Genomic DNA, 17,139 nt, shown 5'->3' with positions numbered 1-17,139 from the left:
TCCTGTCAGTAGCTTGAAATCATTCAGATTGAAGGTTTCAGATCAACTGTTTCCATGTGATGTGATTTATTCCAGTCTGTGTTTACATGTTCCACTACTTTTAATTCCAACGGTCGTTTTACAGGTGTGCGACAGATCGATGAAAACATCATGTGACCGATCAAAGCTGGAGGTCTAATCAGCAGTGGTTGCAATTGTTTTTACATTTTCATGAAAGCAACAGCTTGATTCTGCGGCGCCATTACTGGAAGCACTGAAGAGGAGGAGGCGTAACAGAAGAAGCCTTTTTGTTGGTGCTTTGAGATGTTTATTAATTTTCACCTGAAGAAACTGCACATTTACATCAAGACTGAGCATCTTCAGACAGAACAGAGTTTGATTGGTTTAAGAAAAGGAATATTCTGCCCCTGTGAAACCAAATGAAATGTCATTCGCTTTGGGCTTAATTATTCAGATTGAGGTGTTTATATGCAGCATTTTTAATCAATTCGGACTCCTAAACGGATTCTAATCATAATATTGGCTCCATAATGTTGTAAGACAAAACCAGAGCTGATGTATAATAATGTAGAAAAAATACTTGTGCAACTTGGACAGAAACGAGATTCAAATACCGACATCGGTCTCGTTGTCTGTTGTAGTGGTGAAAAGCTCAGTGTTACAGATTAATACTCTCATAACATCTGTAGAGGTTTGTATCATCCTTTATGACCTAAGACATATCTCATCAACATTTAACAAGATACTCACTGTATCATTGCACACTAAACAATGAATTCCAGGTCCAGAAGTTTCCCGACAAAACTCAAATCCCACCTTTAATATCTGACCACTGCCTGTCCACCCTGATCCACCCTCTTTACTGTGTTCTCTGCTTTATATTAGTCCTTTTATGTTTATGTGTGGCGCTATTAAAAACTGATGAATTACAACATTGAATTGTCTCATTATGGTCCATGTGATTCATTTCTCCTGTCTCCGGTCATAATGTTGTGGCAGATCTGTGTATATCTACGATAGGCTTGTGTTATAAACAGTATTTGTGGATAAAAAAAAATAAACAAAAAGCAACAAAAGAGCAAAAGTGTCAGAATCTATTTTATTTGTGTGCGTACTCAGCATGAACAGACAGACGATGATCAGAAACTTCTTCTCACCAAAATAACCAAAAAAAACCCCAAAACATCATAACTTTGACCCCTGGTGGATTAATGTAAACCCTGGAGGAAGCAGATCGTCTGTGAGGGGGGACATCATGATGCAGATCCAGAAACACTTTCAGATTCTGAGCTTTGATGGACGACTTTTAATCATTTTAAATCCAAAAACATCACTAACACTGAGTCAGGGATCAGCTTTATAATATGTTTTACGGCGAAGGGAATGTACTTCAGATGTTTTTTGTTTTTTTTCATGCACCAGAGCAAAGGTTTGACGTTAGAGGACGAGAGAAATGAGATTATTAGCGATAGAGGAGGAGGAGGAGGAGGAGGAGGACGTCGTTAGTGTTGTTCGCTAACATTGAGAGAAGCTCTGCATCCGAGGTGTTTAATGAACGTGAGCCGGAGGAGTTTGGACGTCAGACGAGCTATAATGTGTCACCAGATCTTTCCTGCAGAACACACATGCACCGATACATTAGTGAATCCAGAGCGGATCCTGCAGGAAAAATATGCTCAGTGTGAGACAGATGTTTTTGTTTCATAATCTTGATAAAAGTTAAACCAGTAGAGAACAAACGTCACCTGATCTGAGCGCGTCCTTCACTTAGTGCCGTTGTACTTCACCTCCTTCCCACACTTCTTCAGCGTCTCCATGAGAACCTCCACGTCTCGGTCAGACTCGATCCAGACCAGCTTCTTCGGCAGGTCGATCTCAAACTTCACATCTACAAAAAAAACAAACAAAGAGGGGCTTAGTTTGGTTTCCGGGAATCACAGAGGACACAATCAGGGCATTATTTCTGGCTCTAAAATTACTTTACGATTTGAATTAGATCCAAAAAAAAAAAAAAAAAAAAAAAAAAGTCGCTGTCTGTTGGTGGGAAAAACAGAAGCGCAACTTGGCCACTCAACAGTTTAATGACTAAACCAAATCAAAGTGTCAGTGGAGCATCAGGTGACTCGGGACTCGGAGCCAACATGTCACGGGTCGATTTAAAAACTTCCATTAGTTTCTCTGTGGAATATTTATGGAAAGTAATAATGAGGAGCTGGATGTGGACTCTTAACCCTCACATGTTTTCCCATTTTTACTGTTTTTTAAATGTAAAAGAATATTAATCTTTATTTCTGGAGGATTTATTTCAAATGCACATTATAAACAATAACTCACCCCACGACAGTCTTTGAGATCTGGTTTGTTCTTTTAACACAATAATCTGCATTTTATTTTTTATTTTTTTTATTTACCATCTCACCGTCCATGTTTACTATCTTAGCAATTATATTATATTTCTATTTCTTTTTTTTTTTTTTTTTTTAGCATTTATTTAATCCCTAGCCCACAATGCATATATGGACTGTCACAGTGCTGTTATATTCTTGTATATTTTGGAAAAATTAATATTGTCTTTTACCATTTTTTGTATCTATTTCTTATTTAATTCTGAGCTACTGTGGAAAGGTAATTTCCCATATGTGGGACAAATAAATGTTGTCTTAAAGTTATCAACAAAGACAGACATTATTTGATTTTGAAGTTTTATAAACAGGCACATACATCAAAAATGATAAAAACTATAAAATGCACAATTAAAACCTCTTCGATAAAAGTTCTATCTATCTATCTATCTATCTATCTATCTATCTATCTATCTATCTATCTATGGAAACCCTAAGCGGCCATACATTCACGCATATTATTTTCCCGTGATAATGAGTTAATTTCCTCCATTTTCTTTTCTTTTATCTTTATTTTTTACTTGTTGTTTTTAAGAGTGTTTCTTTTATGTGCAACTAAGCTACAGACCAAGTAAAGTATGTCTACGTTTTCTCAAGATCTCCAGAAACATTATCTAGCAAACATTAAAGCACAAACCAAACTTCTTACAGTAAGACACAACTCCCTCGAATTAAATACCTCAAGATCTCAGGAAAACTGAGGAAATAACATGTATGAATCAAACTTAGTATAAAACGTTCTACTACAATGAACTCTGAACCAAACCATGGCCATTGATGTTTTCATACGTCCTTCTCTTACTTGTCAATAAAGAATTATGAATTTGTATTTACTCAAATACTTCTAATAGGTAACTGATGAAATTGTATGTTTTTTCACTGTTAATGCGTTGTATGTAAGGTGAGGACCAGCTGATATGCCCGAAGCATTTGGGTAATGGGGACCATTAAAACCCAAAAAATACTGAGGTATAAAAACTAAACCGATTTCTACAAACTAATGTCAATTAACTGGGAAATAATTCACTTGCAAATGTATCCACCCACTCTAAATGGAGCAATATAGATTATGTGGCTACCGATCGCACTTTTTAAATGTCTGTAACGGTGTGCCACAAGGGTCTGTGTTAGGACCACTGCTTTATATATTAATGATTCTAATGTTGGTATTTAAAGCAGCTTAATTCATCTGTACGCAGATGACTCAGTAATATACTCAACTACCCCCTCAGTTGATCTGGCACATGACTCTTGTGTTAAATCCACGCTAACTGAAAATATATGATTATCACATAAAAGCTTTCCGTTGAGTCCATAACTACTTCTGATGGAACGTCTTTGGGACGGGTTTCCTCCTATATGTACCTGGTCATGGATTGGTGACAAGTTGACTTTTAAGCAACGTGTATCAGAACTTTTCAACAAACTGAAGCCTTCATTAGCGTTGTTTTACATAAAGAAATCTTGCCTTCCTCATTACTGTGGGAAGCAAATAGTACATGCTACCTTTATATCAGTATTTTACTACAGAGATGTCATTTACATGCTTCTCCTGCTACACTAAAAACACACTGGGGACAGTTTATCATGAGGCAATTCGATTTATTACTGGTTATGGGTTCATGACGCTTCACTGCCAACTGAACCAACATGTCACCTGGACTTCATTGGCTCTGAGAAGAGAACAGCATTGTTTACTGTTTATTTATAAGGTCCTCCTTCATAAACTACCTGTTTATCTAACCAACTTACAAGCTATTAAATTACTCCACTGGCACTCACAATCCATTGGCTCCTAATATCCCAAATGTCAGTTCAAACATAATATCATGGACTCCATGAACTCTTAGTGTACATGTACTTTTTAGATTCCTTTATGACTTGCCTTGTTTTATGTTTATATTGTATTGTATATTGTACCGATGGGTTGTTTGTAATTGGTTCACCATTGGAAAAGAGGTTGCTCTCAATAAAGGTAAAGAAAAGCATGTGTCTCTATTATTATTTTTCCTAAGAAATGTCATGTTTTCAGTTTGACAATGAGTTTTTTTATTGTTGTCTTAATTCTGGAAAAAAGCCAAACTATATTAAACCTGACACTATTTATAGAAGCAATAAAAGGGGAAAAATTCACAGTGGGCTGAATACTTTTTATTGACCCCAACCCCCAAGTGGCACTGGGTGGTTTGGGGATGGATTTAAATTCCAGCTTAAATTCCATTTATGTGCATGGTTGATTTTTGCTCTAGTTCAGAGGAAAGTTCTGTTCAGTCTCACCTCCCAGCTTGTTGAGGACTCTGGTGACGGCTCCTGAACATCCCTCGCATGTCATCGCCACCTCAAACTCGTGCTTCTGTTTAGAAAAACAAAGGCCACACACACTCTGTTATTTAATTACTGCTCCTTTAGCTTTGATTCCAGCAGCATTCAGTGTGGCACTGATTCGATAAGAAGCTTCTGCAATGTCGCAAAGATTCTCAACGGGGTTCAGCTCTGGACTCTGTGGTGAAAATGATCTGGACCAATCTTTCACTATTTGAGCCCCATGAATCCTGGCATTGTCATCTTGGAATATGGCCGCAGCATGATTGATGAAATAACCTGGTCATTCAGTTTATTCAGGCCGTCAGCTGACATAATTCTTTAGGCAGAATGTTGCTGAACCTGGACCTGAGCAACTACTGCAACCCCAGATCATAGTACTGCCCCCACAGGCTGGTACAGTAGGGACTAGGCACGATGGGGGCATCATCTGCCTCTCTTCTTACCCTGATGCCTCAACCAACATGGTTTCTCCACTATCCTTCCAGTTTTTAATAATGCAGCGATGGACAGTTCTTAACCTGGTTATAGTAGTTTCTGCCTCAGTCTCCTTAGATGTTTTCTCTGCTTGATGCAGCCACATCTTTTCCACCACCAGTATGCCTCTTTCCACGTGGTTGTTTAAAAAATAGAAGCTACTTATTGCATCATTTGGGGGTAAATAGGTTGTTTCCAGCTGAAACATAATTACTCATTCACTGATTATCCAACAGGAGGCAACTTTTTTCCTTTTTTACCAGACAGTGCATCTCCCACATTTTGTGCCATTCCTCATCTATATTAAGTTCTCATTCTCATTACACCTTAATATATTTAGTCAAAGATCTTAATATTTATCTTAATATCTGATTGGAGGACTGGTTCTCCAGTTTAACAAATAATCACATTTTTTATTGAGTAGAGATGAGTAGAGTCCAATTTCATCTAAAGTGGGCCTGACCCATAATAATAATAGCATATAAGATAAAAGTAATATAGGTAGTGACAACTTTATTTTAGTGCAAAGAAAACAGGTAAATTTGGAGAATGTTTACATTTAATAAACTAATCCTTAAATAAAATGAAATTGCTGTCTGCCGTTTAGTCCTGAGTCTCAGTGTTGTGTTCTGTCCACTTCTCTGAATAAAACAGTGGACAAATTAAGGATGGTAGTTATTTTCATTGGATTCATTGGACATGTACAGTTTCAGAGCAACAAAATGCAGTTTAGCATCTAACCAGACGTGCAGTAAGTGCATGTAGTGTATAACAGGTTGTTTTATAGCATATGGACAATATTTACAGATGGAACCAATGTACAGGTGAGTAAAATATACATAATGACTGATTGAGGTACTACAGACATATTATACAGATGGATTTGTATGTATGGAAGGAACTATAACATCATTTAGACTAGAGGAAATGGGCAGATACAGATAATAATATTTAATAGCTTTTTATAATCTTACTAAACTAGTGTACTATCAAATCCTTTGCAAATTCCTGCTGTGGCCCAAATTAAACCTGGGTTGCTTTTGGCCTGCGTTTAATCTGTATGTTTGACACTTGTGCCAATCTGAGTCATATGATGTTATAAACTGGGAAATCATCAATCATTGTGTAGTCATTTATCCTACTGCAGCGTTTACACTGACATAAAACCTATTATTGAACTGATTTCTTACTGTTAACTATTTGTGGTCCTCCATTCACACTATTACTGAACCAGGACAATGAACATAATCTATTTTTTCCGGTTCGTGGTCTGTAGTTTGATCAGTGAAATGAGGAGTTTGAAAGCTTCTGCAGCCCGGATAGCAACACGGAGAATAAACGTTATCTTCTGCGTGCAAAAGATCAAACTTCACATCAGAAAATAATAAAAAAAAATAATAAAATAAATCTCGTGAAAACTCACGGTCATGTCTGAAGCGATGTCTTTCAACCGGGTGCTCGAAAAGATGTGGACTTTTCCCTTGGACTGAGTCGGAAGTAGAGCTGAGAGAAAAGCTTCAATGGGAACATCAACTTCCGCTTCCGGGTTGGAAAAAATAATCTCGCAATATATATATATTTTTATATTTCATATTTTTTGGAGTTAATTACGAAACACGACAAACTTATGATTATGAACACAGAAAATATAAATAAAATATAATAAAAATAAAAATGGGTTTTAGTTTCAAAACGAATGCTGAGCACTTTCACTTCCGCTTTACCCTGAGTACATTTGCGGGAAACTGAAGCTCATTGTTCCTCAGAATAAATAAAGAGTAGTAGCTTTATTTTTAATTAGTTATTTCACAGAAACAATAATTTAAAATAAATTGCTCGTATATAGCCACAAACCTGTAGGATTTTCAGAATGTGTTTCCAGCTTTTAGACAAGATAATGACTTATTTTGTCTTTACTTGTAAGGTAGAAATATTTATTGTATATATTTTTTGTTATTATTAAATTTAGGCTACTAACGTTAACGCTAATAATCCGTCTCCATGGCAACCACGCGACACGTTCTTCGGTCGGATCATGTGACCACGGGAAGTCCGGCTCTATTCTGAGAGTCGACTCTCTTTGACATGTCATAAGTGACCAATTGTCAATGGGGGACATATGATATGAATCATGACCAAGAATCGTTTTTTTCTGATTCACAACTAATAACTGGCTCTTGTAATTCACTACTAAGAGTTTACTCTTCTGAGTCATGACCCAGAATCAGAATCGATTCTTCTGATTCGTGACCAAGAATCGACTCTTCTGATTCGTGACCAAGAACAGGCTCTTCTGAATCACTGCCAAAGAATCGGCTCCTCTGGTTCACGATCAACAATCGGCTCTTCTGAGTCGCGACCAAGAACCGGCTCTTCTGATTCACGACCAACAGTCGGCCCTTCTGCGCATGCGTGACTCCAGAGCCGAGTCCTGTTGTTTAGTTCGCGTTCAATCTGTGCAGCGCTGGATTCAATCCCCCGACATGAGAACGATACGAAAATAAGAGGTCTGCGGCGCAGGTTATTACCCAGATAAGGTTCAACACACACCGGGGAGGAGGAGGAGAAAGGAGGTGAAGCAGGAGAAGGAGGAGGTAGCGGAGGAGAGACACTGTACGGTATCTCCGAGGTAAGATGGCATCGGAGCAGATATGACACATAGCATTAAGCTAAGCTAGCGTCACTTTAAGATTAATAAATTACACATAACCTGCGCTAATCATTAAAATAAGTGATGATACAGTGAATAGAAAGAGAATTGTCCGACTTCGGCTTCGTTTCCTGGTTAGTGTGGACCCGCCTTGTGTGTCTTTCTTTCCTTCTTTCCCGGAGGTAAAATGCCAACTAGCTCCGGCTACCGCGACCCTATTTAAAGCCTTTTTAGAGCCAGGAGCAGTTTATCATAAACTCATTTATTTGATAAACTGATTCAATCACGCACACACACAGTGATGTTTCTTATCGGGTGTCGCCGGGACGCGTCTCCCGGCCAGATATCTGCAGGTTTAAAATGAAGGGATTATCGATCACCTGCGGTTTGTGTTGTTGTTTTTGTCTATAAACGTGTCTTTTTTTTATTAAACGAGAAAAAGAGCATCAGCTGATCGAGTTAGTTCTGGTTAAACACGGAATGTGCTGTGTGAATGTTATCCACGTTTAACATCGACCTGCAGCCCTTTGGGTGTAAAAGGTCATTATTTACACTTTTTTTTTTATTGTTTGTTTTTTAGCTTTAAAGCCTTTGGTCATTTTAAACTGAATCAATACTCGTAGTTGCTGAGAAAAACTCATTCAACTTTTATTTTATTGAATAAAATTTTTGAATTGGGTTGTAAATTCACCTTAAAATGAATTCAGAAGAGAAAAAGTAATTTAATTATCTTGCTTTGGGAGTTTAAGCCAGACAAAAGAAACCACAAATGGATTTTAAACATGATTTCTGTTATTTTGACAACAATTATCGCGTAATTCCAAACAACTGTATCATTGTCCACAGTTAAGCCGTGATTAATTGCAAATTAAATGCATTTCAACTGTTTTAAATGGAGTTTAAAGGGCTGTTTTCTATGTTTTTATGCTCTTACTAATGTTGGAGTGGATAAATATTCTTTCTCTATGCAAATACATGTTATTATTAATGTTAAACCCCCATAAAGACTAATGCAGTCGAGAATATTCTTCAGAATAAACTCAGAGGTCTCTCTGTTGCAAACTAAGGATGAGGAATTTCTGTATCAGATGCGTATCTGGCCAACGAGTTGCATTTCACGCTCAACATATTGTAACGTTGTTGTTGCTGTTGAGAGAAAAATGTTTGTGGGGATTTGAAGCTGAAACTCCTTTTTCTTTACCCATTTCTGCAAAAATGAGGTTTGTTTCTTCTTCCCGGCTGCAGCCTCACGATTTCCCAAAGAACAGTTTGTGCATTAATTTGTGCATCATTAAAAGAAATGAGCGTTATTGTTGCGTTAACACCCCTTGTTTTATTGGAAAGGCCAGATGAGCTGGTAAGAGTTAGTTCAAATAAAGAAATGTGCTCTTGAGAAACCAACTAGATAAGTGTGTTTACACTTGATGTCAGGGAACAAATGTAAACCAAGAAGAACAGAAGGAGAGCGCACACCAGCGTTGGTGATGTGCTGAGAGACGCATCAGCCACTCGTAGCTCTAATGTGGTTATTTTAATACAATACATGCAGTGCAACTCCAGTTTCTTCTGTTTTACAGGTTTCACTGCGTTCAGTTTAGCCAGTGTTCTTCAACGCTGCTGCTGCAGCCTCTCGTTTGCTGACAAGTCTGTAAAGAACATAAAGATGGAATAGAATGAACTTTATTGTCATTGTACAGTGTAACGACATTGGACACACAACAGTGTAAAAGGTGCTATTTACAGGAGAACTTAAAATATAATAAAAATATGCTGTTCTCTGTGAGGACAGAGAACAGCAGCGGTAAAAATAAGATACTTAACGTACAACGATGGTAGAAATCGCCCGGTGCTATTTGCATGTCTCTGGTTCTTGGTTTCATCGTGACACACTGTGAAAAATTGCTGAATTGTTGGTAATGCTGACACTTAATCGGGACACGCAGTTTCACGGCGGCGGTTTTAGAAGCCACACTTTGTTCCTGCACTGAACACTGACTCATCATCGCGGAGAGGAACTACTAGAGTTTCACTTTGTCTGGACACATGAGAAGCATTTTTAGTTTTACTTTAAAAACACCTTTATTTTGTTGTTCGAACTCTCAAAGGAACGACGGCTTTAATGTGCACGGTTAAACTCCTGACGCATGGTTTTATTTGCAAAGGCAGCAAAACCTGGAGTGTGAGCTCACAACAGGTCATAAAGTCTATTTGAACAGACATTATTCTTATGTAACTTCACCTCTAACGTTGTCAGAGCACGAATGCAGGAGAAAGAAAGGTAAAATATTCACATCTTTTAATTGTTGGTTTTTTCAGGCTGCACGAGAGACGGTAGATGATATATAATCATACAGTGAGTGCAGTTATTGTGTTTATTGTGATCGTCGGAACCAGTGAAGGTGAACGTGTCCTGACCAGGACGTTAATGCATTTATGAAATTGAAGCTTTATAAATTACTTGTCACTGGAAATGAAAGTCAATCCTTTTTTTTGTTGTTGTTGTTGTTGTTCATGCACAGAGCTGCGTGTTTTATTTGTTTTGTTGCTGCTCCAACATAGAATGGTTTTGTGTATACAGACGCCAAAAGTTGTGTGAACTGACATTAATAAGGTTTTATTTTGTCCAACAAATTATGCAAAACAGAAAAATAATTCAGTTTGCTGTGAAATAAAACAGAAATAACAATCAATGCAGCAAATTAACATTTTTTTGAGAACATAAACCTGTAATAAATTCCACATGTTTTTTTTTTTGCATAAAAAATTACATTAAAAGGACAAATTCAGGTTAATTTTTTTTTATATTCATGTTTATTCATGATATTTTCAACCTCGCTGTGTTTTTCCACTGAACAACGGACGCTTTAGCAGTTTAACTGAACTTCCTCTAACTCTCTGATAAACACATCGTGCTTCTGATAACGTTCACTCAGTAAAAGGCTCCATAAGCTCTAACGAAAAGTAATTTCTCATTGGGATTAATAAAGTAATTCTGATTCTGACTGAGTTTACGTCACCTTTTAACATTATAATAAACACCAGTTTGCAGACATTAAAACAGACACGATTACAAACAACAGGTCCAGTGTGTGATTATTTTATTTGTTTCATGTTTGGAGCTGAGTCTAGTTTCTGTTCTTTTCCAGTGGGAATTAGTCGATGCTGATCTCCCTGCGTTAGCATCTGTGAGGGACAGACGACACCCCCCCGACCCGACATGATGGCTTCCAGCGACGTAGACGTCCGAGGTGAAGGTACAAAACATCAGTCACGCTTTTCTGTTTTATTTGTTTATCTGATCACAACCAGTGTTTAATGGGTGTGATCGCATGGACGAAATGTGTCCATTGTCTCAGCTAATAGTAGCTCTTCCTAGCTCTTCCTACTCTTTCAGCTAATAGTAGCTCTTCCTAGCTCTTCCTACTCTTTCAGCTAATAGTAGCTCTTCCTAGCTCTTCCTAGCCTTTCAGCTAATAGTAGCTCTTCCTAGCTCTTCCTAGCCTTTCAGCTAATAGTAGCTCTTCCTAGATCTTCCTAGCCTTTCAGCTAATAGTAGCTCTTCCTAGCTCTTCCTACTCTTTCAGCTAATAGTAGCTCTTCCTAGCTCTTCCTACTCTTTCAGCTAATAGTAGCTCTTCCTAGCTCTTCCTACTCTTTCAGCTAATAGTAGCTCTTCCTAGCTCTTCCTAGCCTTTCAGCTAATAGTAGCTCTTCCTAGCTCTTCCTAGCCTTTCAGCTAATAGTAGCTCTTCCTAGATCTTCCTAGTCTTTCTGCTAATAGTAGCTCTTCCTAGCTCTTCCTAGCCTTTCAGCTAATAGTAGCTCTTCCTAGATCTTCCTAGTCTTTCTGCTAATAGTAGCTCCTCTTCGCCTGTCAGCTAATAGTAGCTCTTCCTAGCCTTTCAGCTAATAGTAGCTCTTCCTAGCTCTTCCTACTCTTTCAGCTAATAGTAGCTCTTCCTAGCTCTTCCTAGTCTTTCTGCTAATAGTAGCTCCTCTTAGCCTGTCAGCTAATGATAGCTCTTCATAGCCTCTCAGCGGATAGTAGCTGTTCCTAGCCTCTTAGCTAATAGTAGCCTTCTTTGTCCCCTAGCGAACAGTAGCTCTTCCTAGCCTCCCACATAACAGTAGCTCTTCCTGTCCCCTCAGCTATTAGTAGTTCTTCCTAGCCTCCTAGCCCCCTGATGATGGTAGCTCTTCCTAGCCTCCTAGATAACAGTAGCTCTTCTTAGCCTCTCAGATAATAGTAGCTCTTCCTAGCCTCCTAGCTCTCAGCTAATAGTAGCTCTTTTTAGCTTCTCAGCTAATAGTAGCTCTTTTTAGCCTTTCAGCTAATAGTAGCTCTTCCTAGCCTCCTAGACTCTCAGCTAATGGTAGCTTTTCTTAGCCTCTCAGCTAATAGTAGCTCTTCCTAGCCTCCTAGCTCTCAGCTAATGGTAGCTCTTTTTAGCCTCTCAACTAATAGTAGCTCTTATTAGCTTCTCAGCCACTAGTAGCTCTTCTTAGCCTCTCAGCTAATAGTAGCTCTTCCTAGCCTCCTAGCTCTCAGCTAATAGTAGCTCTTTTTAGCCTCTCAGCTAATGGTAGCTCTTTTTAGCTTCTCAGCCACTAGTAGCTCTTCTTAGCCTCTCAGCTAATAGTAGCTCTTCCTAGCCTCCTAGCTCTCAGCTAATAGTAGCTCTTTTTAGCTTCTCAGCCACTAGTAGCTCTTCTTAGCCTCTCAGCTAATAGTAGCTCTTCCTAGCCTCCTAGCTCTCAGCTAATAGTAGCTCTTTTTAGCCTCTCAGCTAATGGTAGCTCTTTTTAGCTTCTCAGCCACTAGTAGCTCTTCTTAGCCTCTCAGCTAATAGTAGCTCTTCCTAGCCTCCTAGCTCTCAGCTAATAGTAGCTCTTTTTAGCCTCTCACTTAATAGTAGCTCTTTTTAGCCTCTCAGCTAATAGTAGCTCTTCATGGACACAGTCGACTTTAGTTGCCACTATTTTGTGTGTGCTTTAAAGGGCAACATCATTGCCAATATTTGTTTTGACTTGTGTAGTCATGGGTGGGCCTCAGTCTCATTACAGTGTTTGACTTCGCACTGTGAGTAGACATTTGTCCGCCAGGTGTGACTGTAGGTCCTCTTCTCATTAAAGAGTAATAAGAGACATTAAAGACTCCACCCGTCCACTGTGTGTTTACATATTTAAACACAGTCTGTATATGACACCACAGGTAGGTAGGGATGGGTACTGATACCAGGTGCCTCATTGATGCTGACTCCAGCAGTAGCAGTTTTTAATTAGCTTAGCCCCCTTAGCTCTATTGCTGTCAGTTTTTCACCTACATGGATGGAAGTGAACCTTCAAAATGCCTGAGGACAAAAACGTTTGTCAAAAATTTAGCTGGATTTCAACGCAGACTGGTTTAACCTGCAACAAGGAAACACCTGGAGCTACCGTTAGCATTAGCACCGGGGCCACTATGGTACCGAGTATCAGTACCTGTAACACGCAAACAAACAACACGTGCAATTTAAAAGCTATAACATACGTGGGATCTGAGTAAATCAGGCCCTTAGACTTAGACTTTAATGATCCATATCTGTTTAAAACACGTCATAAAACCATTAAAATAACCATTTTTATTCCTTGGCCTCCAACTCAGAATGAGACGCAGCTTTTATTTGATGCTTTTAGTGCTTTAGTGATCACTTGATTACTTTTAATTTAACTTTTGTGTGTGTCCATATCCATCCGGGAACCTTAAAAAAGCTCCATTAAGAATATTTAAAATGTTTTAATAGTAAAAATATTTACGTTTTTTTTATTATTATTATTATTTTTTATTGTATATTTACAGGATGTACTGTATGACCACCAACTATCAGGTCAGGCACATTAATTACATGACAGATGAAATTAAAATCAACACGGGCTAAGCTGCCTCGGGCTCCAGAGGGTTTCTGTTTTTATTGCTTTACTGCTTTTCTTGCTTTTAATTGTTTTATTATTCTAGTCCAGCGCTTTATTTCTGCTGTGAGAATAAATAAATTAAATTAAATATAATTAAAACAGAGAATAGTGTAAGACAAAAATGTACAGAATTCTTCAACGTTCAAATGTCTTTTCAAAATAATGACATAATTGCTGTCATGTGTTTATTACAGTCAGCTGCTTGTGTTTAGAGGAGCAGAGTATTTTCTGAGAGTCATGAGATTGTTTTATGAGCAGATAAGGCTCTGTCTGGTTTACCTCTCACAGAGAACTAAATGTTTCTCGTTAGCTGCCGCTCATGACTGTTCACCTCGGCTCCACAAGGATTTGATTCACCACATCGTTCCACTTCCGCTTCTTTCCTCCGCGGCTTTGACAGATAAAAGCCCTAAAAGATAAATGGTTTGATGCCGAACACATATTTCCATTTCAGGAGCGGGTGGAGATAGAGGACAGTTAATATTGGATTTGCTTTCATCAGGTGAACAAAATGCAAATTTCTACCGAGCGGCTGCTTTACATGTTGTTCTGATGCAGTGACGTTAGCATGTTTTCCACATCGATGTAAACGGTGGCACGCGCCTCTAGATTCAGCTCGAATTCGTTTTTGTACCCTGGATGATTGAATTATCATTTCTTCTGTTACACATAGACGGTTGCTGAATGCATCTACATATCTCAGCATTTACATATGATTGTAATTCAGCCAAATCTGGAATATTTTCTACTTGATGCATGTCTCCAGGAAACTTCAGCGTTTGTTTTGAAGCTGTTGACTCAAGTTAGCGTAGTTAGTTAGGGTTTGTCGCTGTACAATAAAATGTACAATGACAAATGAAGCACCTTATCTTACCTTTAGTCACGTTTCTTCTTCTTCTGAGGTTTTTGCTGGAGGTTTTTGGTTCGTTCCATTTACCTCGGAGGGAAGAAGCCGTCACTGGGGATGACGTCACATCTGAGTTATCGGCTTTCAGAAGTTACAGAAGTCAGAAAACTAGACGACCGTGTCCATGAAAGCTCTTAACTTGTCCGACTATAACTTAAAATCTTGATATGAACTAATATTATTGACCTAAAACATAAAAGAATGCATGAAGCAGCCTGATAGGGACCAGGACGACTAACAACTTTAGATTAGATATATTAGATATGAAACATAAACCTCATTACAATAAGCATCTCCACCCTTATTGAAAATCCCTTATGTGAAATATGTGGGCTGAGCCATTAACGCTGCCATACAGTGTGTAATTCAAGTTATATTTAAAAGTTTCCTCTCGTTCTTTTTTAATCTTGTCTCAGGTTCATTGTTCTCAGACCACAATCCGTCAGAAATGGATGCTCTGTGTCCGTCTCCTCCTTCTGGACCATCCAGACCCCAGCGTCACTACGAGAGGATCGGAGGAAGGACGGGAACCTCGTAAGTAAAAAAGAACAAAAACTCAGCGGTAAAAACTTAAAATAAGAAATTAAAGTTCTTATGTGTTTTTTTTTTTTGACCCCCAGTTTTTGTCAGACTCTTATCCACCTGTTGAAGGGGAACATTGGGACGGGGCTGCTGGGTTTGCCTCTGGCGGTGAAGAACGCAGGGCTGGTGGTAAGAGATCTTTATCCTCCACGTCACATGACACGTCTGGACGCAACAAATCAGATTCTGCTGCAGTTCACAGACACGGTCACGCAGGTGTAATTTAATAGCTGAGAGTCTGTAACGTGTTTTTGTGAGTGATGAGTCTCAACGACAGGTGCAACTCTCTGCAGACAAACCTGCAAGTCAATCCATGATAAAAGTCACGCACTAAAAACTAGCTGTGCTGCATTTCATGATAATTATTGTTCTCATGCACAGTTTGAAAGTAAAACTAAAAATGCTAGGTGCTTTTTAGACTGACAATGGGTAGTTTTAATTATACTTTGGTTTGTTGCATTATTTTTAAAGGTTGAAAGGGAATATTAAGTCTAACCCTCATGGTGATATATTCAGTTTATTATAATTTCTTTGGACCAATTTAACAGTTTATCAACTAGTTATTGCAGCAGCCTCTTAATCCATATTACAAGAGCAATAAATAAATGCTCTTATTTGAGCATTTATGTCTTTAATTACACCTGCCTCCTGTTAATCAAACTCATTTTTACCTTTAACCTTTGACTTTTCTTCCTGTGTTCAGCTTGGACCGGTCAGTCTCCTGGTGATGGGTGTCATTGCAGTCCACTGCATGAGCCTCCTGGTGAAATGTTCCCACCACCTCAGTGCAAAGTGAGTAGAAGAACAAACACACCAATAAAAATGTCAGCTGAACACATCCAGGTCTCATCTGTTTGATCTGATGAAGCATCTTGTAGAAACCATTACAAGTCCAGCCCTTGTATCGGTTTTTGGGATTTACCACGACCTGGAATAAAAGCCCAAATGAGGGAAAATATAAAACTCCTGTAGAGGATATAAAATGCTAAACAGTGCATTAACTAAGCACTGAATCAGTCCTAACAATCATACAGGAAGACTCGATTATTAGACCATGAGGCTGGTAACACACTGTTTTCAGTTTCATTATGGTTCATATTTCAGTGGACACGCAGGATGAAAACCTCGGCACATAATTGACCTCTCACAAAACCCCACTTCCAAACATCCATTGTCCAAATATACATCCTAGCAACTGTAACTACGTAAAGCAAACAAGCAAAATGGTCAAGTGTTTTGTGAACGGACAGCCTACTCCTGAGGCGGCCATTTTGGCGTTGACCCTATATGCCTTTGCCCCGATAATCGTGTTTTCCCCTTAGTTGCCTTTTTTAATAATTTGGATATGTCCCTCCACTGCAAATTCTTGCTCCAAAAATAATGGGTATACTTCTACCTGCCATGACACTGTGTGTGTGGATTATCTTCTTTTCTGGTTGAACTAGACGGAGGAAAAAGTCGATTCAGTTATGTAATTTTCGTCTCTGCATTCATTAATTTTGCAAATGAAGTAAAACACACAGTGCGTTCTCTTAGCTGTGTCAACCATGACGTGTTTGAACAGTCCCTATATACTCTGTGCAATCAGTAGTACAACAATATATGTTGGCTGAGAGTTCACCCACTGAAACTAATTATCAGTGGTGCTGTAAATACCGTCACCACTCCAGTGTTAAACCATTAGATTATGTAACTGAGCCCAATGTTCCCATAAACACAAAGTATGACCCGGTATGTGCTCTACGCATGCTGGTGTGAGACAAGCAAGGAGATTAACAGGCTCATTATCAGATTTCAGTTGTGTCCACGGTGTATCCCGCCCTTTGGTCAGTTCACACCGGGATCCG

The 17,139-nt window shown here is 38.7% G+C and overlaps 1 protein-coding gene across 2 annotated transcripts in view; it reads left to right on the top strand.

Moving 5' to 3' along the window:
- Positions 1–7,601: 7,601 nt before the first annotated feature.
- slc36a1 (solute carrier family 36 member 1) overlaps positions 7,602–17,139 on the top strand; it is a 41,271-nt gene continuing 31,733 nt past the window's right edge. Inside the window, exons 1-5 of one of the 2 annotated variants that reach the window (XM_047585238.1) lie at positions 7,602–7,830; positions 10,998–11,105; positions 15,127–15,244; positions 15,331–15,421; positions 15,996–16,084. In XM_047585238.1, coding sequence (XP_047441194.1) covers positions 11,069–11,105; positions 15,127–15,244; positions 15,331–15,421; positions 15,996–16,084 — 335 coding nt within the window. In that variant the 5' untranslated portion in view covers positions 7,602–7,830; positions 10,998–11,068. Of the gene's footprint in view, positions 7,831–9,816; positions 10,130–10,997; positions 11,106–15,126; positions 15,245–15,330; positions 15,422–15,995; positions 16,085–17,139 lie in introns of those variants that run through there. The other variant, XM_047585239.1, reaches the window with a different exon arrangement.

This window comes from Mugil cephalus, chromosome 5 (genome assembly GCF_022458985.1).
Source record: "Mugil cephalus isolate CIBA_MC_2020 chromosome 5, CIBA_Mcephalus_1.1, whole genome shotgun sequence".
NCBI classification, from domain to species: Eukaryota; Metazoa; Chordata; class Actinopteri; order Mugiliformes; family Mugilidae; genus Mugil; species Mugil cephalus.
Note: the sequence above shows the minus strand (reverse complement) of the source record. Positions and strands in the feature narration are given on the sequence as shown.